Genomic DNA, 17,225 nt, shown 5'->3' on the forward strand with positions numbered 1-17,225 from the left:
CACAAAGCACATGTAGACTGGGCAAACTCCCACGCACACTCGAATATCCATGAGAGGATAAAGAGCTGGTCCATTGTTCCACAACCAGGACGAAAACCGCATTGTTCCTCCTGAATCTGAGGTTCGACTAACGGACGGACCCTCCTTTCCAGCACCCTGGCATAGACCTTACCAGGGAGGCTGAGGAGTGTGATCCCCCGAAAGTTGGAGCACACCCTCCGGTCTCCCTTCTTAAAGATGGGGACCACCACCCTCTTCTGCCAATCCAATGGCACTGCCCCAGATCTCCACGCGATGTTGCAGAGACGTGTCAACCAAGACAGCCCTACAACATCCAGAGCCTTCAGGAACTCAGGGCGTCCACCCCAGGGGCCCTGCCACCAAGGAGTTGTTTAACTACCTCAGTGACCTCACCCCCAGTGATGTTCAAGTCATCTCCCTCATCCCCAGACTCTGCTTCCACTACAGAAGGCGTGTCAGTGGGATTCAGGAGGTCCTCGAAGTACTCCTTCCACCGCCCAACTATAGCCTCAGTTGAAGTCAGCAGCACCCCACCCGCACTATAAACCATGTGAGTGGAGCACTGTTTTCCCCTCCTGAGTCGCCTGACGGTTTCCCAGAATCGCTTCGATGCCGTCCGAAAGTCTTTTTCCATAGCCTCACCGAACTCCTCCCACACCCGAATTTTTTTCTTCGGCCACTGCCCGAGCTGCATTCCGCTTGGCCTGCCGATACCTGTCAGCTGCCTCCGGAGTCCCACAGGCTAAACAAGCCCGATAGGACTCTTTCTTCAGCTTGATGGCTCCCTTCACGTCCGGTGACCACCATCTGGTTCGGGGGTTACCACCACGACAGGCACCAACCACCTTGCAGCCACAGCTCTGAGCAGTAGCCTCAACAATGGAGGTGCGGAACATGGTCCATTCGGACTCAATGTCCTCAGCCTCCCTCGGAATGTTGTCGAAGTTCTGCTGGAGGTGGGAGTTGAAGATCTCCCGGACTGGGGCTTCTGCCAGACGTTCCCAGCGCACCCTCACAATACGTTTAGGTGCGCCAGGTCTGTCCAGCATCTTCCCCCGCCACCTGATCCAACTCACCACCAGGTGGTGATCAGTTGACAGCTCAGCTCCTCTCTTCACCCGAGTGTCCAGAACATACGGCCGCAGATCTGATACGATTACAAAATCGATCATCAACCTGCGACCTAGGGTGTCCTGGTGCCATGTGCACTTATGGACATCCTTATGTTCGAACATGGTGTTTGTTATGGACAAACTGTAGTTTGCACAGAAGTCCAACAACAAAAGACCATTCGGGTTCAGATCGGGCAGGCCGTTCCTCCCAATCACACCCCTCCAGGTCTCACTGTCATTACCCACATGAGCGTTGAAGTCTTCCAGCAAGCCTATGGAGTCACCAGGCACCCCATCCAGCGACTCCAAAAAGTGTGGGTACTCTGAACTGTCATTCGACGCATAAGCTCAAACAACAGTCAAGACCCGTTCCCCAGCCCGAAGGCGCAGGGAAACTACCCTCTCATCCACTGGTGAAAACTCCAACGTACAGGCAGCAAGCCGGGGGGATACAAGAATACCCACCCCAGCTCGCCGCCTCTCACCGAGGGCAACTCCAGACTGGAACAGAGTCCAGCCCTTCTCCAGGAGACTGGTTCCAGAGCCCAGACCATGCGTTGAGGTCTATATCTAGCTGGTATCTCTCAACCTCACACACTAGCTCAGGCTCCTTCCCCACCAGAGAGGTGACATTCCATGTCCCAATAGCCAGTCTCAATAGCCGAGGATTGGTCCGCCAGGGCCTCTGCCCTTGGCAAAGTCAAGGGCAAGTGAAAGTCAGTGACTTACAGGGAAGGAATAGCAATATGTTATGACTATTTGTAAATACATTTCACGTTTTCTTTATAATGCTTTACACTTAATGGGTGTACTAACTAATATGCTCATTTGTAGTTAATAATAAAATGAGTACAGTGGTTTATAATTTCATCATTGCAGACTGCACAAATGCAGTTTATTATCATCCTACTCGTTTAAATCTCCAAAAACTGAACGTATAACTGAAAACACCACTTTATTTACCATGAGAAGAATAATGTGTCAAGCCCAAATATTCAATCCTGACACTTTAATCTCTGTGATTGGCCAGGCAGCATGTCTGGATTGATTCAGAATTTAAAATGATCGTAAATAAAGAAGTCCAGTTAAGAATCAAGAAAATCACTCACTACATCACCAACATTCAAGAACCTTCTTTTTCTGGACCCTGTAGACTCTGATTCATTTAGGTGACCCCTGTGCGTGATGTTTTGCACTTCTGACTTCTTCATTCCTTGTCTTGTGGGTGTTTTTGCTGCAGCTCTCGAGACAAAATCAGTCCTTTTTGTGTTTTTATATTCCAGTTTAATCTCTGGTGATTGTTCCTCTGAGGTTTTCTCGTCTTTCTGGGACAAAGATTCAGTCATTTCTGTCGCACCCAAGTTATTTCCTGACCTCCTCCAACTCTGGGTTTGCCACATTAAACTCCTTTTAAACTTTATGTGTTGTTTTTACCACTTTCAGAAGTTCACTCTCTGTTTTGAGATGGGCCAGGCTTCAGCTCTCTGTGGTTCAGTTCCTCAGTTTCTACGTTCATGCTCTCTTGGTCCTTCATCACAGCTGAGATCAGAGATACATACGAGCATGTCTGTAGAAATGACCCCGATTTTTCCCTGATAGAGGTTGCCATGGCTGTATTAGAGAAAGCTTCATCCCACGTCTAAAATTAATAGTCATTCATAAAAGTTTAATCATGGTGATTACAAATGGTCAGTGTACTGTTTATTGTATCTGCTTAAACATTGTCTCCTCGCACTGACAGAGGCAAACAGCTGACATGAGGAAGTCAGTGAACTGAGGAGGTCATGACTGCCAGTCAATATATCAGACAGTGATTGTGGTGGTCCCCCACCAGCTGCTGAGGTCGTACTGTTGAATTTAATCATCAAAAAAACACAAAAGTCTCCAAATCATTATTTGATTACACTGCTTACTTCAGGTCCACACGTTTTGGCTGACCATAATTATTAAAAAACAAAATCAACTTTAGAGCTACACAGATGAGATTTTGGCAATACAGAAACTACTGGTGCACAACAGTGAATGCGAACAACATTTTAAGTCAAACAGATGACACAATAAAAAGGGATGTGGTCGGTGACTCAGGGTTTAGTTCTTGCACATGTCGCCTTCGTTTAATGGAGTTAGTAACTGAGTCAAAGCCACAACAACTTTATGCTAAAAATCTTAATAATACTGGGCACCAGGCAGCCGTTTAGACACGTGCAGCACAGCTCGGACTGAAGCCAGAAAAAAACGGCAGGCTCAACACTGGGCTGACTCTGTCCTTTTTCTTTTCCCACAGTTGTGAAACTTTTTTTAAAGTTAGCCGCTATATAATCTATATTAAAACATTTATAATCTTGTTTTATGTATATTTAGGGGAGTGTAGGATTACTGGGCACCACACACACACACACACACACACAAGACACATGAGATCTAAAGTCTACGTACTTAATATCACAAAATCAAACATGTTAATTTGGAGGGCAACACACTTGCTTTCAGTTTCTGCCTTTGCCTTCGTGTGTATGGCTCTAGGTGATGAATTCTTGTCAAACCAGTCTGACAGGGAAAAAAACACATCCCAGTAACTACACCACCCTCAGAGTGTTGAGTGTTTGTTTTGATCAATCACTTTAATGCCCCTCGTCTTTCTCATTTCTACGACATAAAGCTGATTGTTACAAAAGAAAAATAAGTCAAATAAAGAAGAAAATAAATAAAAATGTAATTTTTTTTTTCTTAGTTTGTGCTCTCAACAACAGAAGCTTAAAATCTCGAGGTTCAACTGTCAAAATGTGGCATGTTAGATTTGAAATTAGCCCTGTGGTGGAAATAACCTAGATTGTTATTCTTTCCCGAGAAACCAAGTGTAAGTGTGGAGTATCTCTGAAAAGGCAGGTATGCTGGATCTAAGGACAAGCTGAAACTCGTCAGGTGGAACCTGAGAAGGTACGGTGATTGGCAGGGAGCGCTGTCAGTCACCCAGAGGCGGCTGACGCACCCAGCGGGAGCATCGTTAATTGTCGGGTTTCGATGCAAATGTACGCCGGCCAGTACCGCTCCCCCTTTTTATTAGAAAGAAAATAAGTAAATACCAAAGACTCAGTGAGGGTTATTTTGAGAAAAAAGTGATTGCGATGGAGAAGAGGATTTCGTCTTTGACGCTTTTGTGTCTGGGTGAGTATACTTTTAATAATCATTTGAGTCTTTCTTCCGCGCCTCACCGAGCGGCCACACCTGTTTGCGCACCTTCAGGCTCACCGGCTAAAAAAAAGAAAAAATAAAAGGAGCAGGCCTGAGAAGCGTGATTAGAAGTGATCGTTGTTATCGATTCGTATTTAAAGTACCATATTTCAATATGAGCAAATAAAGTATAAGTGAGCCAAATGAAGTCGGTTTTGCCAGGCCTTAAAGGCCTTTTCTAACGTAGTAGTGTGTGTGTTTTTTTTTTTCGTTTGCCTTTTGCACACAAGCCTTGCTTCAAAATTTAGCTAACGCTTGGAAGAGGGTTGTAACAGACCATTATTATTATTATTATTATTATATTTTTGCTACCGCGTAATCGACCTATTTCCCTGTCGTTGGGTAAAGCGACTAATAAAAGGAAATAAAAATGCCCATCGTAAGTTCCCGCCGTCTGTAGGGGTGGTTTAACAGCTGTTTCTCGAAATAAAAACTAATTCAGTTTAATCTTGAATTTAAAGAGAATAGTTATGTTGGACAGTGGAGCGTCTGAATTTTTCTTGCTTGGCTTATAAAATACATAGATAATTATTTACTGGGTGGGTGGGTGGGGCAGTGAGGTTTTGGTCAGGTTTGTGTTTCTGCTGCTGAATCATTTCCAGCAAAGAATCCAGTGAAGACCAATGATTAAATAACAGAAATTACTGCTTTTATTAATGAAGGATGACTGATCTGGTTGAGTCTTTTTCTTTTTTTTTTTCATGTCCATGACAGTGCTGTCAGGTGTTGGTGCCATTCAAGTTACCATCCCCAAAACTCTTTTTGAGTTTGCCAGGGGTGACAACATGATACTGCCCTGCTCCTTCACACCTAAAAATCCCATAGGCCCTAAACAGATAGTCGTCATCTCATGGTCTGCTTTGAGTCCAGATGTTGATCCTCAATCGGTTGGTATCTTCCTATCTATCTAAATGTGTCTGAATAAACACAAAAATCACGAGATACAAACATGTCCTCATGTTTCTATTGTTCCTTTAATCCTGTCATTTTCTACCAAACCCAGATCCTCACCTACTACTATAACCCTGATCCAAGTCTTGACATTGATTCAGGGTATGAAGGTCGGGCATCGCTGGATGTAAACGTCCTTGAGGGAAAGGCTAACCTGAAGCTTTTGTCCCTCACCCTAGCTGACAACAAAACTTATGAATGTCACGTTCAGATCCAAGGTGACAGCACTGGCAAGCCAGTTGCCATCACACGCGTGATGGTCCTAGGTAATATGTCAATGTTATTAGTTGTTTCTATTTTTCCATCCCATATATTATTAGATATTACACTTTAATGTTTAGCTTTGATATGTTCTCTAATATGTAAGCTTAATGCAATGGTGTGTGCATGTTTCAACACTTACTGTATCCTCTATATTTATGTTTTGAATAGTCATAATGACTGTGAGGCTTCCTCCTACTATTCAGAGATACTGTGGAACATTTGAGTTAACCTGCAAATCTATCTGCTATATGTCACCCTGTCCAGGGTGTGCCTTGCCTTTTGTCCATAATTAGTTTGGACTTTAACTAATTCAGTCAAGGAATAATCACACTATATTTATATTTTCCTTCTTCTAGTGGCTCCCTCCCCACCCATCTGTAAGATCCAGGGAACAGCAGAGTATGGCCAGGATATCACCTTGTCCTGTGCGTCTGCAGAAGGTTCTCCAGCACCCACTTATAAGTGGGATCGCCGTAATGTACAGAACATATCTGTTCCTCAAGACCCCAAAACCACTGACAGTAAGAACCAGTGACACACTGATCCTGGAATAATATGTCAAATATCAGTGCATAAAGTGTCACTAATCTTTGCTAACAAGAACAACTGTGGCCATGATCAGCATGATGCTACACTTGGTGTACAAGTGGGCTTAACTTTTCTTACATGGTCACTGTTGGGTGTTTAATATTGAACCACATGCTGCTGGTTGGTGCTCCCAAATCACAGGACTTTAACTCTGACTATTAGAAAAGAGCAGCTGTGTTTCACAGTAGAGCATTTGGAGAATCAGAGCCACAGTGAGGCCCAGTGGCAAAAGCAGGAGTACAGAGACAGGCTGGCTGTGTTTTTACAATAAGATCAAGCTCTGTTTTTAATGTGTAGAAATAGTGTTTATACGCAGTGGAACGGTTCGCAGCCGAGTGTGAAGCGGCTGGCATGAGAATCAGCACCTCTAAGTCTGAGGCCATGGTCCTCAGCCGGAAAAGGGTGGAGTGCCATCTCCGGCTCAGGAACGAGTTCTTGCCTCAAGTGGAGGAGTTCAAGTATCTCGGGGTCTTGTTCACGAGTGATGGGAGAAGGGAACGGGAGATCGACAGACGGATCGGGGCTGCTTCTGCAGTGATGCGGACGCTGCACCGGTCCGTCGTGGTGAAGAGGGAGCTTAGCGTAAAAGCGAAGCTCTCGATTTACCGGTCGATCTACGTTCCTACCCTCACCTATGGTCACGAGCTTTGGGTAGTGACCGAAAGAATAAGATCACGAATACAAGCGGCAGAAATGAGTTTCCTTCGAAGGGTGGCTGGCCTCTCCCTTAGAGATAAGGTGAGGAGTGCGGCCATCCGGGAGGGGCTCAGAGTAGAGCCGCTGCTCCTCCACATAGAAAGGAGCCAGTTGAGGTGGCTCGGGCATCTGATTAGGATGCCTCCTGGCCGCCTCCTGGGTGAGATGTTCCGGGCATGTCCCACCGGGAAGAGGCCCCGTGGTAGACCCAGGACACGCTGGAGAGATTATGTATCTCAGCTGGCCTGGGAATGCCTTGGGGTCCCTCCGGATGAGCTGGAGGAGGTGGCTGGGGAGAGGGAAGCCTGGGCTTCTCTGCTTAGGCTCCTGCCCCCGCGACCCGGCCTTTTCCCGGATAAGCGGAAGAAAATGGATGGATGGATGGATGGATGGAAATAGTGTTTATTTACAGTTACAATTTATTTAAAAGGTTCATGGTGAAGAAGTGGCTTAGACAAAGAGGAAAGGCAGGCCATCAATGATACCACTATTATGTACAGTTTCTGTCTTACAGCCTGCATTTATTGATTATCAAGAAAGCTGTTCAGAATACCCACCATTTTGTCTGAGCAGTAGTATTGTGCTACTTTGCATTGTATTTAAAAGAGCATGATTGCAGTTGTATAATTCAGTATGTGTGACTAATTCTTTGTCTTTCAGAGGGAGGCATCCTTTCACTTTATAATATCACCAAAGATACATCAGGATACTACATCTGCACCTCAGCAAACAAGATTCGCTCTGCTACTTGCAACCTCACCCTCTCAGTCATGCCACGTAAGAGACATGTTTTTATAGAGCATAGGTCTTTCAGTTTTTTCTTTTACTAAATACACCTGTGCAGAACAACCTCTTGTTCCTCCTCTTAACTTGTGTCTCTTCAACCCTGCAGCATCCATGAAAATTGGTTCCACTGCAGGAATAATTGGTGGAGTTGTAGCTGTCTTGATTTTACTCGTCATCATCATCCTTTGCTGCTGTTGCCGAAAGAAGAAGAAGAACAACAATGAAGACTATGCCATGGGGTAAAATTTTTCTTTTTTTGCAATTGACACACAGACAAAAGAGAATGGTTTGCACACATTGTTCATGTGTGATTTTTATTTAATATTTTTTTGAAAAGTGATTTTAAAAAAGTAATAAAATACTATGTCATGTTCAAGAAGTAAAGGGACCTATTTGTATGTCTGTTATCACAAAAGGGTCCTTGTCGTCCTTGCTGAGCAGGCAAGAAGAATTTTGTTCATTTTTTTTAAAAAAATGTTGCTTTCTGTTTTAAATCCACTTCAGAGTAAATTTATGACAGAAACATGCACAAAACAATTGAGACAAGACCGGCTGTGAGACTTCTAATTAATACTTCATCCCAAATGTGTGACTGTTCCCCCTTTCTAGAGATCATGAGGAGTACACCGACAAGCAGGTGGATAGACCTGTTGAGAGTCAACCCCTTGAAGACTCCAATGTAAAGAGCACCGACCGCTTTGAAGAAAGAAGTGAGCCTGGTCGCCGTGATTACGACGACCGCCGCAGCGACTACGACGACCGCCGCAGCGATTACGACGACCGCCGCCCCCGCGACTACGACGACCGCCGCCCCCGCGACTACGACGACCGACGTTCCCGGGACTACGACGACCGTCGCAGCGACTATGACGACCGTCGCAGCGACTACGATGACCGCCGCCCCCGCGACTATGACGACCGTCGCAGTGACTACGATGACCGCCGCCCCCGCGACTATGACGATCGTCGCTATCAAGACCGTCGCCGTGATGATGCTGGTGACCGTGAGAGACCCCCAGTGCCAAACAGTAAGCCCCCACGGAGGGACTACGACTAAAGCCTCCAACCTGTAACACACCATCTTCAGCTACCACTGTATCCAGTAAAAAAGTAGTTAATTTACACAGAAGGTGTGACCAGATTATCAAATAGTATAACCTACATGATACATAAACTACAACTGAAAGGTTAAAAGAATAATCCATCTGAGAGGACTAGTTTTAAGGGTTAATTTTAGGATCTTTATTATTCCTTTTCTTTATGACATGATTGGGAAAAGGAAGACAGGCAGGAGCCATCTGGGAGTGACAGGGATTTCGTTTTTTAACAGAGAGAGAGTGGGTGGGGTCAACAGTTGCTATCTTTAAAGTATAAACACTGCTCAGGGCAAGAGTCGTAACTTTGTATACAAATTCTATTCTATAAGTTAAGGGAACTATAAAAATTTCACTAAGCGCCCCTAAACAGTTGTTAAATTTGAACACAAGTTCAGATTTTAAAGTCATATATTTGCCTTATGTTGCCTTTAATGTGATCATACAGACTAGAGAACCAGTGTAACCCCTTGATTATAATTCTGATGCCCCAGACTTCATGAGTTGCGCACATAATCGCTTATAGTATACAAGCATATTTGATTAAATTAGTTTTGTTGCTGTTGTTATACAGTAAGAGAACAGTGACCGTTGTCTCTCTGTGTAATGTCAGCTTTGTTGTTTCTGTTGTAAATAATGATTTTTTTCCTATCTCACAATTTTTAAATCTAACATGTTTTGAATTCTTTCTCTGTAATATTATTTCTGTACATGTGTCATGTTTGCCTGTGAATTCTGTGTGAGTGTGACTTTACTGATGTCCACTCTGATTTGGTCACATTTTGAAACGTTTCATGACTCAACACACAAACACTGAGAAACAAAACATGATTCATTTGTTCTCAGTTATGTGACATCAGATCTAGCTTTTACTTTTGCTTTTAGTTCATGAAAGGCATTTTGTCTATCTTGGTGTTTTCTTTAAATAACATATCTTCTTTTCTGTCAAAGCAAAGTCTGCAGTAGTGGGAAAAAGTCTTCAGCTTTTGTTGCTCTTAATAATTAAATGTTTTTTATACAGTTAATACTGTGTATAGTCATCCAGAATCAGAAGCAATAAATGAGCTTTAATTTTGTATTGAATGCTTTTAGTTTGTGTGTGTGTGTGTGTGTGTGTGTGTGTGTGTGTGTGTGTGTGTGTGTGTGTGTGTGTGTGTGTGTGTGTATTTTTTTGTTTTGTTTTTGTTTTTTTGTTTGTAAACCACAATATTACATAAAGTAGAACTAGGATTTTGAATTATTTTTACATCAATGTCAAACATCAGTTTTGTTACACTGAATAATTACATAGAACTGCTCTCTACGTATTTTGGCAAGAAAAGATGTTATGACTTTGAGACACCAACATTTTATTATGAATCACGTTGTTGTGTGAAATATGCTGTAAAAATAAAGTTGACAAAACTCGTGTGACACCAGTGGTCTGTTGGTTCATGTTGAGCCTGTGCCGGCTGCATTCTCTGCGATCATGACTGTGATCAGGGCCTGTGGTACATAGCCCTCTGTTAATGGTCCATGTATCACAGGCCTTTATGGTGGCAGTAATTAAACTGTTACTTTAACTTGACCCAGCTGTCTTAACTAATTATAGGCCCACCTTCTGTCATGGTCCTGGGTCTTTTGCCCAGTATTTTGTGTTGTGTTTTTTTTTTGTTTTTTTTTTCGGGGGGGTGTCGCATAAAAGTCTATTTAATTTCTCTAGTGGTGTTGCTTGCAGTTTAGATTCTTGGTTATGAATTCTGATGTTGTAGTTTGTATTCTGTTCCTGTTTCCCTCGTTCTTGTCTTCCCCGTGTTCTGTCAAGCCTGTGTGCTGTTTAGGTTCTGTTTAGTTCTATGTTGTGCTCCTCAGTGTGTCTGCCTTTCTCTGTCAAGTCTTTCTGTCTCTGTTCGATAGTTTCCTGGTTTTACTTTGTCAGTTTTTGTCTCATTTGCTCTTTGTTTAGTTTTACTTCCCTATCTAGTCTGCTGTGATTATATTCAGCTGTGCTCCCCACCTGTTGCCACTTCCCTGATTATCCCTCTGTGTAGTATTGTCTGTCTTCCCCTTGTCTCTCGTCAGTTCCTGACGTTACTTGGTTATTGTTGCCCAGTTTACATTTTCCTCGTTTCTGTTTAGCCACAAAAAAAAAATGTTCATTTTGTTAAAGTCACACCGCCTACCTCTGAGTCCTGCTAGTGGGTCCTCACTCCTCACAGGGATGTCAGTAACTCATTACTCTGATCGGACTCCTTTTTTCGGTAATGAATAATCTAACGTGTTACTATTTGCAGTCCAGTAATCAGATTAAAGTAACTTATCCAAGTCTCTGTTTGAGTCATTTTCCTTAGTAAAAAGATATATTTTTGCTTTCTTTTTGTGTTTTGGGGAGTGAGGTCTGGCCCGTTTTCATCATGAGGACAATAATAGCACACAGAGAGATGTGTGTTTTCTAGCTGGAAATCCAGGCACTATTTTGAGTTTGTGTCAGCTAAAGATGGCAATATCAAGGTTAGTTGTGCACTCTGTCCTGGTCACAAAGTGCTATCTAGCTTAAAAAACACTGTCAGATTTGAAGAAACATTTGGAGTCGCAGCGCGGCACAGTCAAACTTACAGAGCAAGTCCCACCACTCCCCACCACCCAAACGACAAAAGTTGGACTTTGGTACAAAACCAGTGAGTGGGGGAGAGTTGACGTACGGTAAGTTGGTTGGACAGTATGTAGTAGAGGAAATGCTGCCCTTAAACACGGTTGACTCGCCCTGGTTTCATGGTTGTCATTTTTATGTTCGGGGGTGCTGCTGGTGTTGTGCCAAAAAGTGATCATCTGCCATAAAGTGATTCCAATGTTTCTGTGTGCTTTTATGCGTAATGTCTTTGCTTATATTGGAAAATAGAGTGCAGCATGATTTATGAAGGGCTTATAAGTAAAATGAAGAAATAACCTGTTTTTCAAGAATCTTTAGGAGTCTGTTATTGTACCTACATCATAATCAATCAGTGCTTTTTGACCACTTAAAATATCTTTATAGAACTGTGATGTTATATTTGTTGCAATTTCTGCAGCCTTCTGAGCCAGATTTGTGTTTAAAAAGACATTTGTAATGTCAATGACAGTTTTTACCTTGATTTTAAAAAATGAATATATAAATGTCACTTTGCCAAAAAACTGATAGAAATGCTGTAATATAATATACGTAATATCACTCATGAGAGATATATGTTTGACAGATCATAGTTCAACAAATCATTTACATCCGTTCAAATACAGACGATTACTTTTTAGTACAACACCGGCAGCTAGGAACCAGCCTGACCTCGCACCTGTTCCAATTCCTCGTGTGGGGGCAGCCAAGGCCTGATCACCACCTTGGCCTCTACAAGCAGCAGTGGGTTCTGCACAGCAGCTATACTCATCCCACCCAGCACTGTCATCAGAGCCATCTTCAGCTCCAGTGCATCCTTCGTCTGAGTCTTCAGTGTCTGCTGCTGCGACAATGCCCTAACCTGAAAAACCACCCAAGCAACATGCCACTCTGCCCATGCCAGCTGCACTTCCAGAGCCAGAGGGTTTCACTCAGTCCAAGTGTCCCGAGTTTCCAATATCATGGATGTCTGAGGGGGTTCCATCCCCACCAATGTTTTCGGCCGGCTGCCAGGCCACAAGAAACCATCTGTCCATGCAGCTGGCCCCCTGAGATCCACCATCTCCGCCACTGGCCCCGCAGCCGGCCCCCTGAGCTCCATGACCACACGGTCTGCTCCCATGTACCTTGACAGCTCCACACTTCCTTTTATAAGGGTACAAAGAGGGTTTAAAGAACAGCTAACTGATCATCTGCAGAGGAACGGTTTATTTGAAGAGTTTCAGTCAGGTTTCAGAATTAATCACAGTACAGAAACAGCATTAGTCACAGTTACAAATGATCGTCACACAGCCCCTGACAGTGGACTCATCTTTGTGCTTGTCCTGCTAGACCTCAGTGCTGATAGACTCCAATTTATTGATGTTGATGTAAATGGGGAGTCTTTACACACGAAGGTTAATTATGGAGTTCTGCGGGGTTCTGTGCTATTTCAAATTTTTCCTTAAAATAGTATTTCAACTTTTTTCTTCTGACTTTATTCTCAAAATTCTCAATTTATTTATTTTTTTCTCAATGTGGCCCTAATACTCCATCGTACTCATGTGTTGTGAGGACAGCACACTGCATTTTATCTGTAGTGGATCTGGAATACTATAGTTTTACATATGACCTTTAAATCAACATGTTTGTATGCTACAGTTTTTGTTGTTACAGCATTGCTGCTGTTGCAGTGTAAGAAGTGGTGTTTGTCATCTGGTTTGTGGCGTGTGTTGGCTATGTATCCCAAATGTAATACACTTGTGAGTGGCACCCACCTTCTATTTGCGAGTCTTTTTTGCACTGTCTCTCCAGTGCTCCTCTGTGTTACATTATTCTTTTCTAACACACCTTGACACCTTGTGCACATTATTGTGAGGACTTTGAGTTTTGTCCAGTCTCCGTGAGAGCTGAGAACTTAATTTATGGCAGGAGACACAATTCTGTTTTACATTCATACCTAATCCACATGTTGCTAAATTACATTTATAATCACACATAAACAACACAGCAACAATTAAATAATATTGGGATAAATTTTCAAATTTTGGACAACTGTATGTAAAAGCACCAGAAAGATGACCCAGAAATGTAGGCAGAATAAACTGTTCTAAGCACTGGTAAATGCAGTGAGCTACCTTTTTAAAAATGCTCTATGTGATTGCCTTTATGTGGCATACCGCTAAGTTAGTTGCCTTGGTGACAGGGCGGTGACCTATGCCTAATGTACTTTTGGCTCACTCTGCTGGTGATCTTGTTTTTGACATGAAGACATGCCCACTGGGATTATATGGGCTGTGAGGCAATGATATCTTCATTCAATTCCAATCAAAGGATTCAGGAGCACAAACTAAACTGGCTGTGTGCTTAGTCTATTTATGTGATGTCAACAGTTATTAAAATATCTCAGTGATTACAAATATAAACAAAGGCAGCACTTCGAACCATGTTTGGGAGTTTAAAAGGTGGGAGGATGTGGATTAAGAAGTCATGGAAAACACAAACATTGACATCTGTGGAGTTATATTGTAGTAGGGTGACATTAAATGGATAAAGCAGTATTTCATTCCTAAACACTAGATGGCAACACAAAACTACAAAGTTCATCAGCTGAGAACCACAATAAGCTGTGAACTAGCCTTGGTTACAGTGATACTGATGTTTTAACTGGGCCTGTGAGAGACCGGCTTATTCCCAGTTGGCTTTTTTTCCTCACCGTGGTGGAGTGGAGGGGGGAGGGGTGCCTGCATGGGAGGAGTGGTGCTTGCACAGACTTGTCTCCTTTCTGATGAATGGGAGCTGAATGTGCTGAACTTACAGGAGACAAACTAACACATTGATCCTATCAAGCTAGTATCAATCTGATACCAATACCAGTGTTGGTATCGATACTATTGATATTTGGATCGATCTGCCCTAGAAGGCATTGATCAGGAAACAGTTATCAAGTTCACCTGCAGGATTTGGAATATGTTTGGAATATGACACAGGGGCAGCATGGTGGCGTAGTGGTTACCACTGCTGCCTCACAGTTAGACTAACATCTAGAAGGCCTGGGTTTGATTCCACCTTGGCCCAGGCCTCTCTATCGCTGTGTGGAGTTTGCATGTTCTCCCCGTGTCTGCGTGGGTTTCCTCCGGCAACTCTGGTTTTCTCCCACAGTCCAAAAACATGCACTTACTGGGGTTAGGTTAATTGGCCACTCTAAATTGCCCATAGGTGTGAATGTGAGTGAGTGAGGTTGTCGGTCTCTCTGTATTAGGCTGGCGACCTGTTCTGGGTGTACCCTGCCTTTTGCCCTATGTCAGCTGGGATAGGCTCCAAAATGAAGCTTTTGTGAAGCACTGAACCACTTGAACCATTACGCGAAGCTTCAATTATAGCGCCCTCTCCTGGAGAAGTGCAATGCTTTCAATTACACGCGCACAAAACTCAAAGATCTGAAGCGTCTTTGCATTGATTGAAGCACACACTATGAGCGAATATCATGAGATGAGGTTCTATTTACAAATAAAGACAGAGTAGAGTGCTGGGAAAACATGGCATTACCTGCGTGTGCTTGTGTAACTACGGGAATGGGGGCATTTTCAGTGAAGTACATTGTTCAACTGTTATTTACAAAGATCCGCAAGGGACAGGGGAGAAAAAATAGAAGAAAAAAAGGCACTTGTGTGCAGACGTTTTGAATTTAAGGCATTAATCTTGATACGACAGCGTCCGTCACCACGTTGAAAGGATGGGCGAGAGATTGCCAGCAAAGGTTATCTTTAATTCATACCTCAGCAGTTACTGTTGGCCGTAACAACACCAAAACTGTACAAGTATGAACCTGGCTGACTGTCTCCCTCTCACTCCTTCACTCGACACTCAACTCTTCCCAGAGTAGTTTTTAACACAAGTACTTGTATTTCTGCATTTCTATTTATTTTTATTTTGTAAACAGGGGAGAAGAATGATGTGGATGAGACCTTGGTCAGGCTAATTTTATAGGAGAGGCTGACACAGGTGCAAGACTAAATGGGCCGGGCAGCACTGAAGCTAATTCAGTGTCAGTGTCAATTTTATTTCTATAGCACATTTAAAACAACATTGTTGACCAAAATGCTTTACAAGATTAAAAAAAAAATAAGCAAGATAATTCCATAGGTGAATAAAATAGAATAAAGCATAGAACATAAAAACAAAAGAAATACAATAAATATGATGCAATAAAACAAACTAAAACTAACACACTAAACCACAACATAAAACCTGATGGGACTCAAACTGAACTTGAATTAAAAGTGAAGGTAAAAATGTGAGTTCTTAGAGAGGCTGCAGTAAGAGCATCTGGCTAGATGGTCTCAGTGCTCTTTTAGGGTCATATAGTTTGAGCAGGTTAGCCTAATAGCTTGGTGCCATTCCATTTAAAACTTTAAAAGTAAGTAAAAGAATCTTAAAATCAGTATGAGACTGGACAGGGAGCCAGTGTAAACCTGCCAAAACTGGAGTGAGGTGGATACACGTTGGAACAGCACTCCAATGTGTTTATGATCTCAGAGAACCTCTAGGAGCAGCTTTGACAGGTCTACACACTGACATCACCCCACTCTATTGGGCTGAACAATATGACATTATTGCAGACTGTTTAAAAGTGCTTCCCCCATTTAGTGATGCCACAGTTGAGCTGTCAGAGGAGAAGAGAGTGTCAGGATCAAATTTCATTCCCCTTTTATCAATGCTGCACCATGCACTGGAGGAGGAGGAGCTGGGGATGGTCCAGACTCAGAAAGCACAGCAATGGCTGAGAGTCTGAGGAGTCAGTTAAGGGAGAAGCTCTCTACTTTACAATCAATAGTGACATGTCACTGGCTACGCTGCTTGATCCCAGGTTTAAAAAGATAGGCTTCTTTAGCCCCAATAAAGCAGCAGATGCAGAAAAGAGGCTCATTTCTGAACGTGCTCCTGTTATATGTAACAGCGCCTCTTCCTCTTCTTCCTCCTCATCATCGTCATCACAACCGCACATATCAGAAGCTTCTCAGCCTGTGACTCAAGGTAAATACATTCTAATTATGCTATTGTATTTAATCACTTACAGCCTGTTTGTCTTAGGTAGGAAAATGTGACAACACAGTCCTGCAGAGGAGAACCCAAAATGTCACTGCACACGCAACGGTGGAGGTCCAAACATACCTGGGTGAACCGAACACCGGCAGACTGGAGCACCCCCTAGATTATTGGGAAGCAAAGAAAAATGTACATCCCACCTTGCATAAACTTGTAATTGCTTTTGTCAGTACCCCAGCTTCATCTGTGCCCTGTGAGAGGATATTTTCTAAAGCAAGTGAAATCATCGCAAACAGAAGAAATCACCTGAAGCCCAGAACTGTAGCAAAGCTTTTATTTCTAAATAAAAATGAATAAATAAAATGTCCCTGGTGACATGAGCAGTTACAAACCAAGTAACACAGTCACATTCACATCACAACCTTCTCCCCAGTTTATTTCCACTTTCCCTCTTGACCCCACCATTGTATCCTAAGGACAGACAGAATGTTAATTATTTCAGGTTTTATTTATTGCCATCACAAAAATCATTCATTCATTTATTCTGTTCAAGGCTTCACGCACCAAAGCCATTTTGTGATTATACTGACCTGCTTTACATTTACTGTCCACTTGATGGCGCAGCTTCGACCCATGGGTTCACGGATAAAACGGAAAGCTTCAATGCTTCATGAAGCTTCATCTCACTGTCACTTGAGGCCACATAGTAAATGAAAATATTTATTTAAAGTAACATAAATAACATAACCAAACTGGATGCATGGTATGAAACGATCCAAAGGAAGCAAAACCCCAAAGAGAGAGAGCACATCAACCCTGATGCTGGCA

General features: G+C 42.9%; 1 protein-coding gene across 1 annotated transcript; it reads left to right on the forward strand.

Moving 5' to 3' along the window:
- Window positions 1–4,108: 4,108 nt before the first annotated feature.
- Window positions 4,109–8,823, forward strand: LOC115800681 (cell surface A33 antigen-like). The gene is made up of 7 exons (XM_030758174.1): window positions 4,109–4,298; window positions 5,079–5,251; window positions 5,368–5,581; window positions 5,936–6,100; window positions 7,524–7,640; window positions 7,756–7,888; window positions 8,259–8,823. Exons 1-7 carry the CDS (start codon window positions 4,259–4,261, stop codon window positions 8,704–8,706), a joined length of 1,290 nt encoding a protein of 429 aa, XP_030614034.1. The 5' UTR covers window positions 4,109–4,258; the 3' UTR covers window positions 8,707–8,823.
- Window positions 8,824–17,225: the final 8,402 nt, after the last annotated feature.

Source organism: Archocentrus centrarchus, chromosome 3, assembly GCF_007364275.1.
Source record: "Archocentrus centrarchus isolate MPI-CPG fArcCen1 chromosome 3, fArcCen1, whole genome shotgun sequence".
NCBI classification, from domain to species: Eukaryota; Metazoa; Chordata; class Actinopteri; order Cichliformes; family Cichlidae; genus Archocentrus; species Archocentrus centrarchus.